This window comes from Meles meles, chromosome 9 (assembly GCF_922984935.1).
Source record: "Meles meles chromosome 9, mMelMel3.1 paternal haplotype, whole genome shotgun sequence".
Lineage (NCBI taxonomy): Eukaryota > Metazoa > Chordata > Mammalia > Carnivora > Mustelidae > Meles > Meles meles.
In genome coordinates, this window is record NC_060074.1 from 8,649,911 (window position 1) to 8,665,243 (window position 15,333).

Below are 15,333 nucleotides of genomic sequence, written 5' to 3' on the forward strand. Positions count from 1 at the left end.
AATGTCTCTAGACAAATGAAACCAGAAATAGAACATACAAAAATCTATGAGGGCAGCAAAACCAGTTCTAACAGTGAAGTTTATAGCAATACAGGCCTACCCCACGACACAAGAAAAAACTTAAATAAGCTATATATATATAGATACAGATAGATAGAGAGATAGAGATAGATAGATATATAGACATATATACCTAAAAGAACCAGAAAAAGAACCAACTTCAAAGTTAATAGAAGGAAGGAAATAAGAGAAGACATCAATGAAATAGAGACTAAAAACAACAGAAAAGATCAATGAAACTAAGAGCTGGTTCTTTGAAAAGATAAACAAAACTGACGAACTGTTAGGTATATAGACTAAGAAAAAGAGGGAGAGGGCTCAAATAAATTAAATCAGAATGAAAGAGAAGAAATTACAACTACTACCAAAGAACTACAAAAGAATTATGAGAGATAATTATACACCAAAAAATAGGAAAAAACAAAAAGGAAAACCTAGGAGAAATGGATAGATTCCTAGAAACATACAGTTTTCCAAGACTGAGTCATGAAGAAATAGAAAATAGGACTGGACTGATTATGGGTAATGACATTGAATCAATTATCAAAAAACTTCCAACAAACAAGAATCTAAGACCACATGGCTTCCCCAGTAAATTCTTCCAAAACATTTAAATAATATTTAATACTATTCTTCTCAAACTCATCCAAAAAATTGAAAAGAAGGGAATACTTACCAAATTCATTTTGCAAGGCCAGCATTCCCCAATATCCAAACCAGATAAAAATACCACACAAAGAAAGAAAGTTACAGACCACTACCCCTGATGTACACAGATGTAAAAATCTTCAACAATATATTAGCAAACCAAATTCAACAATACATCAAAAGAATCATATACCATGATCAAGGGAGATTTATTCCAAGGATGCAGGAATGGTTCAAAATCTGCAAAATCAATGTGATACACCACCATAACAGAATGAAGGATAAAAATCCACTTGATCTAGCAGTTCCACTTCTATCTATCCAACGAAAATGAAAACACTAATTCAAAAAGATACAGGCATCCCCATGATCATTGTACCATTATTTACAACAGCCAAATATGGAAACAACCTACCTGTCCACTGATGGACGAACACACAAAGAAGATGTGGCATAGTCATACAATGGAGTACTGTTCAGCCAGAAGGAAAGAATGAAATCTCGCCATTTGTGGCAACACGAATGGACGCTGAAGGTATTATGTTAAGTGAAATAAGTCAGATACAGAAATAAATACTGTTTGATTTCACTTATACATGGAATAAAAAACAAACAAAACAATACTTATAGATAACAGAATAGATTAGCGGTTGCTAGAGCAGGCGTAAAGGGTGTAAAATGGGTGAAGGAGTTCAAGTGCAAACTTTCAGTTATAAAATACATGTCATGGGATAAAATGTACAGCATGATGACTACAGACAATCATGTTGTATTACAGATTTGACAGTTGTTAAGAAAATAAATCTTAAACGTTCTCATCACCAAAAAATGTCTGTAACTTTGGTGATAGATGGTAACTACACTTACTATGGTGATCATTCTGCAATGTACACAAAGGTGAATCATCATGTTGTATACCTGAAACTGACATAATGTTGTATGTCAATTACACTTCAAATTAAAAGAAAGGAGAGCTATGGAAACAAAAGAAGTACAACTCCTAAATTAGAAGCACTGCATATTGAATCTGTTCTTACTTCTGGCTTCTCTGCAAAGTCTTAGAAATGCTTAAAAAAAAAAAAAAAAAAAGAATATTTGCTCACACAGTCCCTCCATTCCAAAATATATATCACTTCTCAGCTCCTGGCTCCCTCCCTAGCACTTCTCCAATTATTAGGAATAAACACATTATTATTTTCTCTATATTAAATCCCCACAGAACCCTTAGTGACTGCAGAAATGAAAAGGCTAAATGATACAGTTTATTATAAGTGAAAAATAGTCATGCTAATGTTTTCCACCACTTGGTTCAACTGGAGGGAGTGATCCCAAACATTCCACGACATCTGTATCAGTCACAAAAAAGTTAAAGCAAGTTATATTGTTAAACTACTATGATCTGAGACTTAAAGCTTCGAGGAGACAAAACAGGAATGCGTGGTGTTCAGGCTAGAGTTCTGGAAACAGCTGGTCAGCTAGCAGATGTGGATAAGTCCAATATTCCTAACACTTTAAATATAAAATGTCAGCAAAAAGATATTTTACATGTTGGGAGTGGTAGTATTTAGGTGTTGGAAATATAGTAGAAGGTCAGTGATATGCTGGGGATGGCATCTATTGGCTCGTGAGAGCTGATTGTGAGATCTTAAGGGAATATGCTGACAGCCGGAAGTGGGCTATGGTGGGAGAATTCAGCCCATGGAAAGTGGCAAATGCTACAATGAGCCTCCCTCCACACTTCCCCTAGAGAGCCAGTTTTTAAAAATTTACAGTAGAAGACTGAGGACGGTGTTATCCAAATCAGCCCATTTTAGGTAAAGCAGAAAGTCACTGCCATGAAATTTTAAAATAGCATATTGTATTTCATCAAAAAGATCCAGTACAGATCGCGAAGACGACTATTATAAGAGACAAAGGCCATCTCCATATTTGGGTAGTTCCTTCAAGATTGCATGAGTCTAGCATGTTACTCAGAAATACACTCCCCAAACCAATCTCTGCTCTCTTCTCTCTTTCAAAAAGATGCGCTGTCACAGAAGTAGTCTTTCCTGTTGCGTCCTACGTGTACTGACATCCGTTAGTATTTAATCTAACACCTTTTTACCCTGTTAAAAATCAGAAAGAGATCATTGAAAATCCACATGCTATTTACAGGTTTAAAATTTAATTCCATCTCCACCTGGATTGCTGCATGACTTCGGGTTATTAAAACAGGGAGCCACCGCAAAGAGATAGTGTTTCAAAGCAATTAAAGAGATGTGCCACAAAACTAACAAATGTATTCATCGAACTGACAAAAAGCCTGTTTTTCAAAGTGTAGAGCTTATCCTAAGATATTTTAGGGATTCACTTGAGACTTCAAAATACTAAGTTGCATTTTACTCACTGAAACGAACCTGACCCCATAATTTGTAGCTATGCGCTTCATGTGGGATACAACACAAATCTGTCACCACTGGGTCAACTTCTGCAGCCACATCAGCTATTACGGTCTTGTAAAACGAGAATCCTTCAGTAGGCTCACACTGTGCTAAATTTCACTACAAAAATATTTGTTCTCTTCTCAAAAATCTATCCTCATAACTATAACTGCTACTTGCCATGGTCATCTAAGTTGGGTATTTGGACCATTCTGCTATTCAAACTCCCAATCTGATATCCAAAGTCACAAAACTCTAGGGTTACCAAGTTTGGATATAGAAATGGATGTCAATTTAGATAGGAGATAGATCATAAGAGTTTTGTAGGGAAAACACAAGAAACTATGGGAGAAGATATTTCAGTTTAAATAAAAAGATGATTCGCATTTTTATTTTAAAAAATGAAGTTATGATATTATTACTTGTACAGTTCCAAGTTTCTTAGTACAATTTAGTACCATGTAGAATGAGCCGGGAAAAACACTGTGTTATACTCCTTGAGAGTACAAAACAAAGAGGCAAGGGGAGGGGGGGAGTTATTTCATATTGAACATCTGGAAGGGGGAGCAAAAACTAACATTCTTTTCTAAAAATTAAACCAAATGATAAGCTCATTGTGTGAACTTATAGAAATAATAAGCTTTATAGTATTTTTCTAATTATCCATGCCACTTTGCATCATTCTCTCTGTTACCCTTAACCCTCTGCAATAGAGTTTCTACTGATAATACTCCACCGACATGAATCTCTGATGGTTCATTTCATGTCAGTTCTACTGGGCCACCAGGTACCCAGACATCTGGCCAGACATTGTGGCTGTATCTGTGAGTGTGTTTCTAGATGATTAACATTTGAATCAGTAGACAGAGTAAAGCAGATGGTCCTCCCTAATGTGGTCAGGCCTCATCCAATCAACGGAAGAGCTCCTTAGAACAAAAAAGGTGAGAAGAGGTAAATCCATCTGCCTAACTGAATTGGGATATTGGTGTTTTCTGGCTTTCAGACTCAGACTGAAACATAAGCTCTTCTTGGGTCTTGAGCCTGCTGGGCTTTGGATTGGAACTTACACCATTAGCTCTCATGTGTGTTTCACACACACACACACACACACACACACACACACACACACACAGAAAACTTAGCTTATATAGAGTCTCTTAAAATTTGCCTATTACTTCTTCATAGGAATCAAACACACCTGCCTAGTGTATTCCTATTTCCATGACTTTTCAGTGTTCTTCCTCCCCATCCCCTATCTTATCTTCTCTACAATCTCTTTTTATCAAAATCGTACTCATTAGTCAAGGTTCCGTTGTAATGCTACTTTTGCTAGGGAACTTCCCAGGTATCCCACACCAGAAATAGGTCGTCCTGTGCCAGACCACTGCAGACGCTATTCTAGTCCACACTGCATGTTCTTTTATAATCCAAATGAGCAGCATTGGGGGTAAACAGTCTGAGGGAGGAATGTCTAGTGGCTTTTCACAGGAAATGTGCAATTCTGTGCAAAGGGATCTGATTTCAGTTCCAGTTCTACTTATCTCGCTAAGAATGGTTTTCAACCTTACTTTCATGACCACAGCTGAAGGGGAATGTAACCACCAGAGTAAAGGCAACTGATCCGGCAACAGAACAAATCCACCAGATGACTGCAATAACCATGGCAGAGAAATAGATGGCTCCGGGTTCTTGCACAGTTTTAAGGCGAGAGCAAACGCCGGAGGGCAGACTACCCTTCAGGGTCATGACAACATGGACAACAAAGAACAACTGCAAAAGGATGCCCCATTTTGAAGAAACCATTCTTTAACTGCGATTAAAGATCAGCAGCATGCTAAGGGGAGGAATGGGACATGGACTAATCCTACAGTATATCTTTTATAAAGCCATTGTACGCTTCCTATCAGAATAAAGATATGACCGTTAAAAACAAATCTTTATCATTTTCATAAAATTCTAAATTGATGAAACTCTTAAGTTATTGTACTATATAGACCTTTGCTTTAACCTAACCATTCAAATCAAGATTTTGGCAAGGTGGGCAGCAATAACCAGGTAGCAGCACTCCTGGCTAAAAATAAAGTAAAATGGGTCATTCTATTATAGGTATCTGTATATTCCATATCTTTGTTTTCTCCAAATTAAATCACAAATCTCTAGAGGTTTGTAATCATACAGCTTTTATCTTCTATACCATAGTCGAGGAATATTAAATCAATGACTGATTATTATAATCTTAAATGTTTTTCTTCCATTTGTAATCCCACCTTTATCTAAATTGATGCTAACCAGAGCCCCAAGAGCTGGAAAGGTCAGGTTACTAACCTTCACTTCCGAGAAAACTGAGGTTCACAGAGGTCAGGTTGGATCTGGAGGATCCAGAAATCCTGACCCCACTGTAGCTTAATTTTCTCAAATTCTTTAAATTAACAATGGGAAGAAAGAAAGAGAGAAAGTAAGAGTGAGAGAGAGAGAGGAAGGAAGGAAGGAAGGAAGGAAGGAAGGAAGGAAGGGGGAGGGGAGAGGAAAAAGAAGGGAAGAAAGGAAGAAAGGAGGGAAGAAAGGAAGGAAGAGGGGGAGGGAAAGGAAAGGAAAGGAAGAGAGAGAAAGGAAGAAAGAGGGAAATGTTCCTAGGTCAAATAAATGTGGTTTTTCTTCTTAAAGTGCATATTTGTCTTCCAGATATATTATCCCCAAGAGTACACCCTAATGATCAAACCTAGCCAAGAACCAGAAGCATTTTAAATAAGTCACATTTTAATACTACTGCTGCATATTTCTTGTAAAAATATAAAACATTTATATTAACACTGTATCCAGATCCCAAATTATCCTTGCTTTTCACGCTCCTGAGAGTGTACAAAAATATAAAACTTATTACAATAAGAAGCAAGCAGAACTTTTTTTGTACTGGCCCACTTTCTTTGCTTATGTTTCATTTCAAAATGAGGCAAGTCAATATGTGTCCTATATGTTAGGTGAAAATCCTAGGCCTTAAGTCCAACAAATAAATACAGAGATTGGTCATAAGGACGATCCTGCATAAAACTTGGCTTAGTTGTGAATCCCACCATTACAGAATCAAAAGAATTAAGGAAATCGAGTAATGGAACAAAATACTGATTAAAATAACTATAGAATTTTGAATGAGACCCTTCCAAATGCAACTAGCAGAAAGAAGTACATTATATATTTGATGTCAAATCCAGTCTCAAACCATGTCATCTAAACTTCAAAACTGAAGAATCAAGGATTTACAGAATCCATGAGCTGAAAAGGAAACCTTGGCCTGCCTCTAATCTAACCTATTAATTTTTAAAATAGCCTTACATATATTATGAAACATAATTCAGATACATACGATTAATTCATCCATTTGAAGTGTATTACTCACTGTTTCTCAGTATATATACTGGGTTGTACAGCCATCACCATAATCTTAGAACATTGCCTCCCCACAAAAGAGACCCCAAATACCCATTAGCATTTGCTCCCCATCCCACCTCCAACCCAAGGAAACCACCAATCCACTCTCTATCATTATAGATTTGCCTATTGTGATCATTTCATACAAACAGAATCATACAGTATGTGATCTTTTGTGATTAGTTTCTTTCACTTAGCAAACATTTTCAAGGCTTATCCATGTTGAATCAGCCCTTCAGGCCTTTGTATTGCAAATAATATCCCATTGTATGGACCTAGCACATGTGTTTATCCATTTATTCGTTGATGGACATTTGGGTTGTTTCTACCCTTTGACTATTACAAATAATGCTACTATGAAACATTTGTGTGCAACTTTTTTTTTTTTTTTTAAGATTTCTGTATTTGGACACAGAGTGACATAGTGAGAGAGGAAACACAAGCAGGGGGAGTGGGAGAAGCAGGCTTCCCATGGAGCAGGAAGCCCTATGTGGGGCTGGATCCCGAGACGCTGGGATCATGACCTGAGCCGAAGGCAGTCGCCCAACAGCTGAGTCATCCAGGCGCCCCTATGTGCAAGTTTTGAGAGGAAGTGTATTTTCTTTTCTCTGGGTGTATACATAGTTGTGGAATTACTGGATTGTGGGGCAACTCTGCACAACACTTCTTTAGAAACTGTCAAATTGTTTCCAAAGCAGCTCTATGTATCTACCAGCAATGCAGGAGGGTTCCAATTCTCCACATCCTTGCCAACATTTATTATTTTCTAGATTTTTTTTATGGCCAATGACATAGGTCTATAGTGGTTTCACTGTAGTTTTGATTTTCACTTTCCTAACAACTAATGATATCAATGAAAAAGAACAGTCTGCAACAAATGGTGCAAAGACCTGGATGTCCACAGACAAAAAAATGAAAATGGGTCCTCTACCGCACGCCATACAAAAAAATTAAAAAAATAAAAAAAATAACTGAGAATGGATCCTAGATCTAAATGTAAGAGCTACAACTGTAAAACTCTTAGAAGAAAACACAGGAGCCGATTGTTGTGATCTGGGGTTAGGTAACGTTTTCTTAGATATGACACCAAAAGCATAAAGCAACAACAACAAAAAATACAAATAAACGGCTATATCAAAATTGAAATTTTGAGCTGTAAACAATACCATCAAGACAACTCATAGAACAGGAAGGATGTGAGGGCGATCTGGCTGCGACATCTGTCACCCCATTGATCGCCAGGGTTGATTCGGCTGATCTGGCTGGCTAGGCGGGTGTCCCCTTCCTCCCTCACCGCTCCATGTGCGTCCCTCCCGAAGCTGCGCGCTCGGTCGAAGAGGACGACCTTCCCCGATAGAGGAGAGGACCGTTCTTCGGTCAAGGGTATACGAGTAGCTGCGCTCCCCTGCTAGAACCTCCAAACAAGCTCTCATAGAACAGGAAAAAATATTTGCAAAGCATATATCTTATAAGGCACTAGTATTCAAAATATATGGTTCAAAAAACTCTCATAATTCAATAATACAAAGACAAATAATCCAATTTAAAAATAGGCAAAGAATTTGAATACAGGTTTTTCCAAAGAAGATATAAAAATAACCAGTGAGCACACGAAAAGATGATCAACCCAGTCATATGCAGAGGTAAGGAAACTCAGAGCCAGGAAATCTAAATGACATATTTCAAGTTAGTCAGGTGGTTAGTGGCCAGTGAGGGCTGGACTAATCTTGTACAGAAAAACCATCACAGGTCTTGGATATAGAAAGACATGTTTTGTATCCAAGAGTTTACTTGCACACTTAATCTCTTTGAGCCTGTTTCTTCATCTATAGTAAAACCAGTTCCACAGGGTTATTGTGAAAATTAAATGACCTAATATAATATCCTTCACCTAGAGCTTGGCATCTAATCAGCCATTATTATTATTATATTTCAATATTCTATGTACCCATAGCATAAGACCTCTATGGTATTTGAGCATGAAGCCGTGTATATGTGTCTCTGGGGGTGTGTCCTCTAAAGATCACCTGGGATCTAATCAAGGCATACATACATGTCCCAGTCTTAAAGAATATAGTAGCCCCAGCATCTGGCCTGGTACTCTTCCTCCATGGGATGACAAAGACAATCCCTCCCAGTAGAGAACAGTGGTAAATCACACTGATAATGTTCAAATCCTGGATTCCTCACTTGCTTGCACACATTATTTAACATCTCTAAATTTTAGTAAAATGTGGATAATTATAATAATACCCACCTCATAAATTGCCAGGAAGTGTAAATAAGATAATCCATGGGAAAGTACCTAGTACAGTGCCTGGCATATGGCATGAGTTTTAAAAATGCAGGAATCATCATCATCATCATCATCATCACTGACATTGTCGTCATCATCATTACCTTGTCTAGAAAGCCTGATATTGTTCTTAGTCTTTAATTAATAGTTAACTAGAAATATTTTATTTCTATTCTTTTATGTGAACCATGGACCTAGTTCACCCTAGAAATTCCAAAAAGAGCATACCAGATCTAGAATTCTGTGAAATTTCACCCAATTTAAATCCCTGGCCTTAAGTAATTAGAAAATAAGTCTCCCCCAAAATTAATGACGTCAAAGTGCAGTACAATCTCCATCACCTTGTTTAAACATACTGTGAGAGATCCAAGGCAACATACGCAGTAAGGGACGTCAAATGGAGCAAATCTAGGAGCTTTTTCTGGTGAAAGCATGGGAGGAGGAAAGAGTGGAGAGGGTGTCTTCATCGGTCCAAAGCAGAGATTACTAATAACTGGGAAACTACAGGTGACAAGTTTCCTTCATATATCAAACTTGTTTTGAGAACCTGGCATGTGAAAGGCGCTGGGGTAGAAGAGGGGGTAATTAAAAATAAATAAAAGAACTCTCAAAACGGGAATCATCTGCTTGGGAAGATAAAACATGCTAATGACTATAGCATGAGACAGATGTGGATAGATGTCATGAGAACACCACAAGGGAACGTTATGAGGGGATTCCAGGGAGGACTGATTACTTATGCCCAAATTGCTAAGAGCAACTCACACTACATGCTGCCCTTCAATGATGCATCTGAAAGCGCCCCCCCTCCTTAACAGTGGTAGGAAATCCTACCATAGGCTCCCATGGCACCTTCTACTACCTTCGTTAGATCATTAGACATCCACCCACCCTACTCACCAGTGAAAGGCCGGATGAGACCACAGACTCTAGACCTGGACTGCCTGAGTTCAAATCCAATACCTTCACTTTCTAATTGTGCAACCTTGGTCAATTCACTTATCCATGCTCTGCCTTAGTTTCCATCTCTTTAAAATGTGGATAAAAACAGCAGGTATCTGCAAGGCTGCTGTGAGCATGAAAGGAACTAATCTAAGTGTTTATCTACCAAACAGTCAATGCTACACACTACCTAATGTCACATGGAGTGTTAGCTTTTATCATTATCACCATGGCATGCACCTCTGAGGCATTCAGAAGTATGTGGAAGTGTGCTGACTGACTAAATAAATGAAAACAGGAAAGGAAAAGGCTGTCCTTGAGAAGACCGGATTGCACAAGTCCAAAGAGCTAAATTTGAGAATATTCCCCTTGAGAAGCATTTCCTTTCACGTAACTAAGGACTTGGATATCTTATTCTGTGTCAATTCTGAAAATCAGTCATCACTGTGGGAAAATAACTTTGCAGTATTTAATAGCTTTTGATGTTATATTAAGTGGGGAAAAAGTTTACACCCTGTAAATGTTCTGGAAATGAAGTAATTCATTTAAAAGGGGGCTAACATGTCAAGACTGGAAGAAAACCTATCAACATTGGAGGATAAGAATGATGATTTCCAAATGGCAGTCGAAAGCAGTGCAGCCCAGGAAAGACCAGCACAAGCCTCTCCCAATGCTCCTTTAAGCTGTTTTAGTTCCCTGGAAGCCAGACATTTGCAAAGGAAGGGCAAGGGTGGAGGGGAAATCACAGGGAGATGTACCTACTTCAGTTAAGATGTCCAGCTTAGCCAAAAACCTCATTCAAGTTCTAATGCACGAAGTAAAGAGATTGGACTAATGTGATAAGCTTTCAGGCCTCTGATAATCCATTCTGCCCACAAGGCTGGGGGTCTTTCTCTATCTTTCATGCCGAAGCTATAGGGTGCCTGGGTAGCTCAGTCATTAAGCTCTGCCTTATGCTCAGGTCATGATCCCAGAGTCCTGGGATCAAGCCCTGCATCATGCTCTCTGCTCGCAGGAAGCCTGCTTTTCCCTCTCCCGCTCCCGCTGCTTGTGTTCCCTCTCTCGCTGTCTCTCTCTGTCAAATAAATACATAAAATCTTTTTAAAAAACAACACAAAACAAAAACAATTGCAAAGCTACCAGCAGACTATGAGGTCAACTATCTACCAGCCCACACTCAAGGTTCTTTACAATACCTACAACTTTAGGCACTGAAACCCCCAAATAAGTCTGAAAGCCTCAGCAAGTAAAATGGACAGTTGTGTTGCACACATAGCGGAGATGTGTGTTTACCTCAGCTTAACTAGGAACACTTTTATAAAGGCTATCAGATAGAACTTGTTCCTAAGAATACACTATAACTCTTCTTAAATAGTGTCCTAAACAGAACTAAAACTTTTCTCAAGGTCCAGGATTATTATTAAGCAGCTCTCTCCTGCAGTGGGTCTGGCTGGCACGTTATGACTGGCAGGAAGGGGCTGCCCCATGAGGTAAATACAAGCTCCTGATAGCCTTTAGTGAAGGGTACAAGTGACTTAGCAAGTTAAGCCTCAGAGCAAAAATATATGGCAGTATTATCTCAAGTTGAGCCAGACCCATGGCTGTCTAATGAGCATAACTCCCTAGGTAAATCTTGTCGAGTTGAGAAGAGAGCTGAATTCCTGGTATGGTACTGCTCTTTTATACCCAGGTGTAATACCATCAGTACTTCCCAAAGTCTTTACTTGGACCATCTACATCCTTCCATTCAGTAGAACGTTTACAAACACTGGGTTCTCAGGTTGGTGAACCAAACTTAGCACCAGCAGTGTGACATAATTCTCTGGAGGAGAAAGTTCCAGAAGTGCCAGATGGTCCTGCTTCCCCCTTCTGAGTGTCTTAGTGTCTGAGTGTCCCTGCCAGGGATATAACCACAAATCCATTCTCTTTGATCTATACTACACTTCATGCTTGAGACCACCAATCCTCTCTGGGCTAAGAATTAAAGGTTGATTAAAGAAATTTACAGAAATCAAGTCAATAGTTTCATTGAGAGTCTGAGAGCTCCTCCCATGTGTTAAAGTACATGCTTTTTAAAACATCTGTTTGGGCTGGTTATAGGTTCTCAGATAAGATTGCTGGAAGCCGAGCTCAAGATGAGTAAGATGCAACTGTGCTATTGTTGCTAGAGGTCACCTTGGGGGATAATGGCATTTATTGAGTATTTTAACATTTCACTTGCTTTGAACGCTCTTTCCCTTATATGTTTACACCTCACTTTGTTCAGGTCTCTGTTCACATCTAACCTTACCGGGGAGGCATTCCCCAGACACCCTGTACAAAATAATTCTGTACTCCTGTCTTTATCTAGTCCCCATCCCCTGGTTTTTTAAAATCACAGCATCAGTTAGCATCTGGCATGCAATTTGTCTATTTTCTGTCTCTACCGTGAGCACAGCATTCCTATGAAGCAGATGACTTCTCTGTTTTGCACAGGTGCTCTATAAATATTTGTTGAACGAATGGGTGAAGCATGATTAAATACTTTAAATATCGTATCATTTTAATCCCCTCCATCCTTCAAGTCATGCATTTCAGTCTTCTGACAGCTAAGGGAATGGAGGCTGGTTGTGTACTATACAGAGAGCAGGCCCTGCTTGGGAGCGTGGACTGTGATCCAGGATGCCTGGGCTGGAGCGCAGCTCAGTCACTGCCCCTCTCTGTGACCTGGGGCAAGCCACCACACCATTCTTGACCTGAGGCTCCGTGTCTGTATGGCATTAGTAACAGCAGCATTGCCTCACAGAGCTCTAGTGAGGAACTTCTATGTATAAAGGTCTGAAACAGTTCATGGCCTAGAATAGGTACTAAACTAGAGTATTTAAAAACATAAAATCTTAGCTGAGAAACACCTTAGAAAAATTACTAACTTTCTCATTCTGATTTCTTACTCATGACCACATCCTGATCATAGCCTGGCTCTCTGGAGCCCCGGCTATGACGGAAGTGCGGCCGCGGTTCCTCTGGCCTCTACGACACTGGTGCGCACTTCTCATCGCGCGTGAATCGATCTGTGAGTCTTGTCGAACAGGCTAACAAAACCAGGTTCTGAAACGACGACAACGAGGCCTCAGTATAGCTGGGCAGTTGCTTACTGACCTCCTAGCCACTTTCCCCAAACAATACTACAACTGTTCGATGAACTACCCATAACACAACCTGCGTAACTAACAAGGAGGAAGTGTCCCAGCCTAAGAAAACTTTTCTCTAAACAGCAGAAAGTGGGGAGAGATCGCAGACAGAAGAATATTCAGGCAAAAGGGAGTATTTCGCCGAACAAATGCCCTCGCACCTGTCCACTCCGGACACTATTTCAGAACAGCACAGTAACTGTCTGTAGAGACAACCTGCTTTTCCAGGTTTCCCCTGAACCTGGACATGGAAGGTCTCACCCCACAGAGGCCTTTCCCCTCCTTGAACGGCTGAGCCAATGCCAAAGCCACAGGCAGCCCGCTGTCCTTCAGCCGCTTCCCCACGGCGACGCCCTCGTGTTACCTTGCCCTGATGATCGTGTTTCATCTCCCAGCCCCTCGGCAGCTCCAGCTGTTTGTTGGCGAACATGTTGAGGAATCCCACAAGGTCGCGGTTATGCTGGTAGCGTTCAAAGTGGTGGGTGTCTCGCCGGACTTTGGTGATCATGTGCTTCAAACACGTGTTGTTTGTAAACATGCGGTAGGCACTCTGGGGGAAAGAAAGGAGAACCCTGTCAACCCGCTTGGACCTGCAACAGCAACGTGCTTCCCACGCAACATTAGTGTATACAGTTGTCCAGTAGGCATAGAAGCTTCCACACAGCTCTAGACTCGCATGTGGAAACAGCAGGCTGAGCACAGTATTTTGATCAAAATAACACAGCAGCAAAAACAATAACAACAACAACAAAAACACAGCAAGACGACAGAAAGTAAGGGATCCTCATGGATGATGTCTAGTTTTCTAAAGAACAAGAATGCTTGCTGTGGAATCTCATTCCACCGAGGATGTAAGGTCTTAAAGTTGGTCTTAGGCAAAAACCACACAGTCATAGTCACACCATGTCAGATACAAATATTCCATCTCACAGGGAACCCCAACATAGCCCGTTCCCTCCAGCAATGGAAGAGATCCCTGGTCTTTGGGTGAGTGCCAGGGAAGCAGCTGTCATACATTTAGCAGCAAAGTTGTACAGGAAAAGCGCTTGGCCATATATCTGACTATCAGAGTATTTGCAATGGGTTGAGTTGCTCTCCCTGAGAGTCAAATTCAACTGAGACCACACAGATACAGTTCTTCATCTCACACCTTCTTCCAGGCATAATCTCAGTGAGTGCAATGGCAGGCAAAACTGCTGGGGCTGTATATAGGATTTTTTTTCTTTCTTTTTTTGGGTGTGTGTGTGTGTGTGTGTGCATGCGTGTGTGTATATTGAATTTATACAGTTGAAATGCACATTTAACAAAATCCCACTATACAACCACACAAAAAAGTAATTGTCTTGTGAAAAATGCTGTAGCCTTCATCTCTATGATACTTAAACAAGATTCTAGAAATTAGCCATAAGCCATGGGTTATCCACATATAAGTTAGTCAACAAATGTCCATTGCGCAATATTACGTGCCAAGAAGTAGAAAAGGAATAACTGTATGGAGCTATTTCCTTGCATTATCAGAAAGAATATGATAGTCATGAAATCGATACGGTTGTGAACGATCTATTCCGGAATTCGATTCTTCTCAGATGGATTTAAAGGATTCTTCTTACCTTTAGCATCCCAGTGCCACTAGGTCTGGAGGCCTTCAGACTAACTTTGTGGTTCTGGTATTTGTTTCATTCTAAGGTAAACCAAAGCAAACCCAAAAGAAACCAGGATCTCTGGAAACCATTTCATTTTAATAAACATTTACTGTCTTTGCTATGCCCAGTACTGTGGTAGTTACTGAGGATGAACGATGAATGAGTATGAGGACAGTTAACATTGCTCTTGTCTGTCCAGGATCCCCTAACATATGTCATGTTCTGGTCAAAGTATTTATTGATGATGTCAGTCCTTCTAGAGCTTTCTTGCCTTTGGCACAGTTATCATTGCAACTGGGGATATTTGAAATGGTGGTGGCTCCCCAGTCTGGGTCCCGGGGTCCCTGAATAATTACAGGGATCAGAGAACCTTGATGACCCAATTTGGGATGAGAAACAGAACTTTGTCAGCTTAAGCCACCAAGATCTGTTAGTTTCTGTTACTGATATATAGCCTAAACTATATAAAATGACTTTTATATAGTTTTTCCGATTGATTCCATCATTATATGCCTTTTACTAAAATACTTTTGTCCTATCAAAACAAAAGACGGGGGGAGGAGGTAGGAAGGCAGGCAGGCAGGCAGGCAGGCTGGCCGGCCACACTGAACTATCCTCAAACACCAGTGCGCTAATTCTTCAGCACACCTGAGTATAAAACACTTTGAGCTTGTAGTTCAACCTGACAGTCTAACTGAGAGGAGGATTTGATGGCTGTGAGAAATTGT

General features: G+C 39.9%; 1 protein-coding gene across 1 annotated transcript in view; it reads right to left on the minus strand.

Moving 5' to 3' along the window:
• HECW2 (HECT, C2 and WW domain containing E3 ubiquitin protein ligase 2) overlaps positions 1 to 15,333 on the minus strand; it is a 307,281-nt gene that overhangs the window by 76,472 nt on the left and 215,476 nt on the right. Inside the window, 1 exon segment of the mRNA XM_046019114.1 lies at positions 13,327 to 13,512. Coding sequence (XP_045875070.1) covers positions 13,327 to 13,512 — 186 coding nt within the window.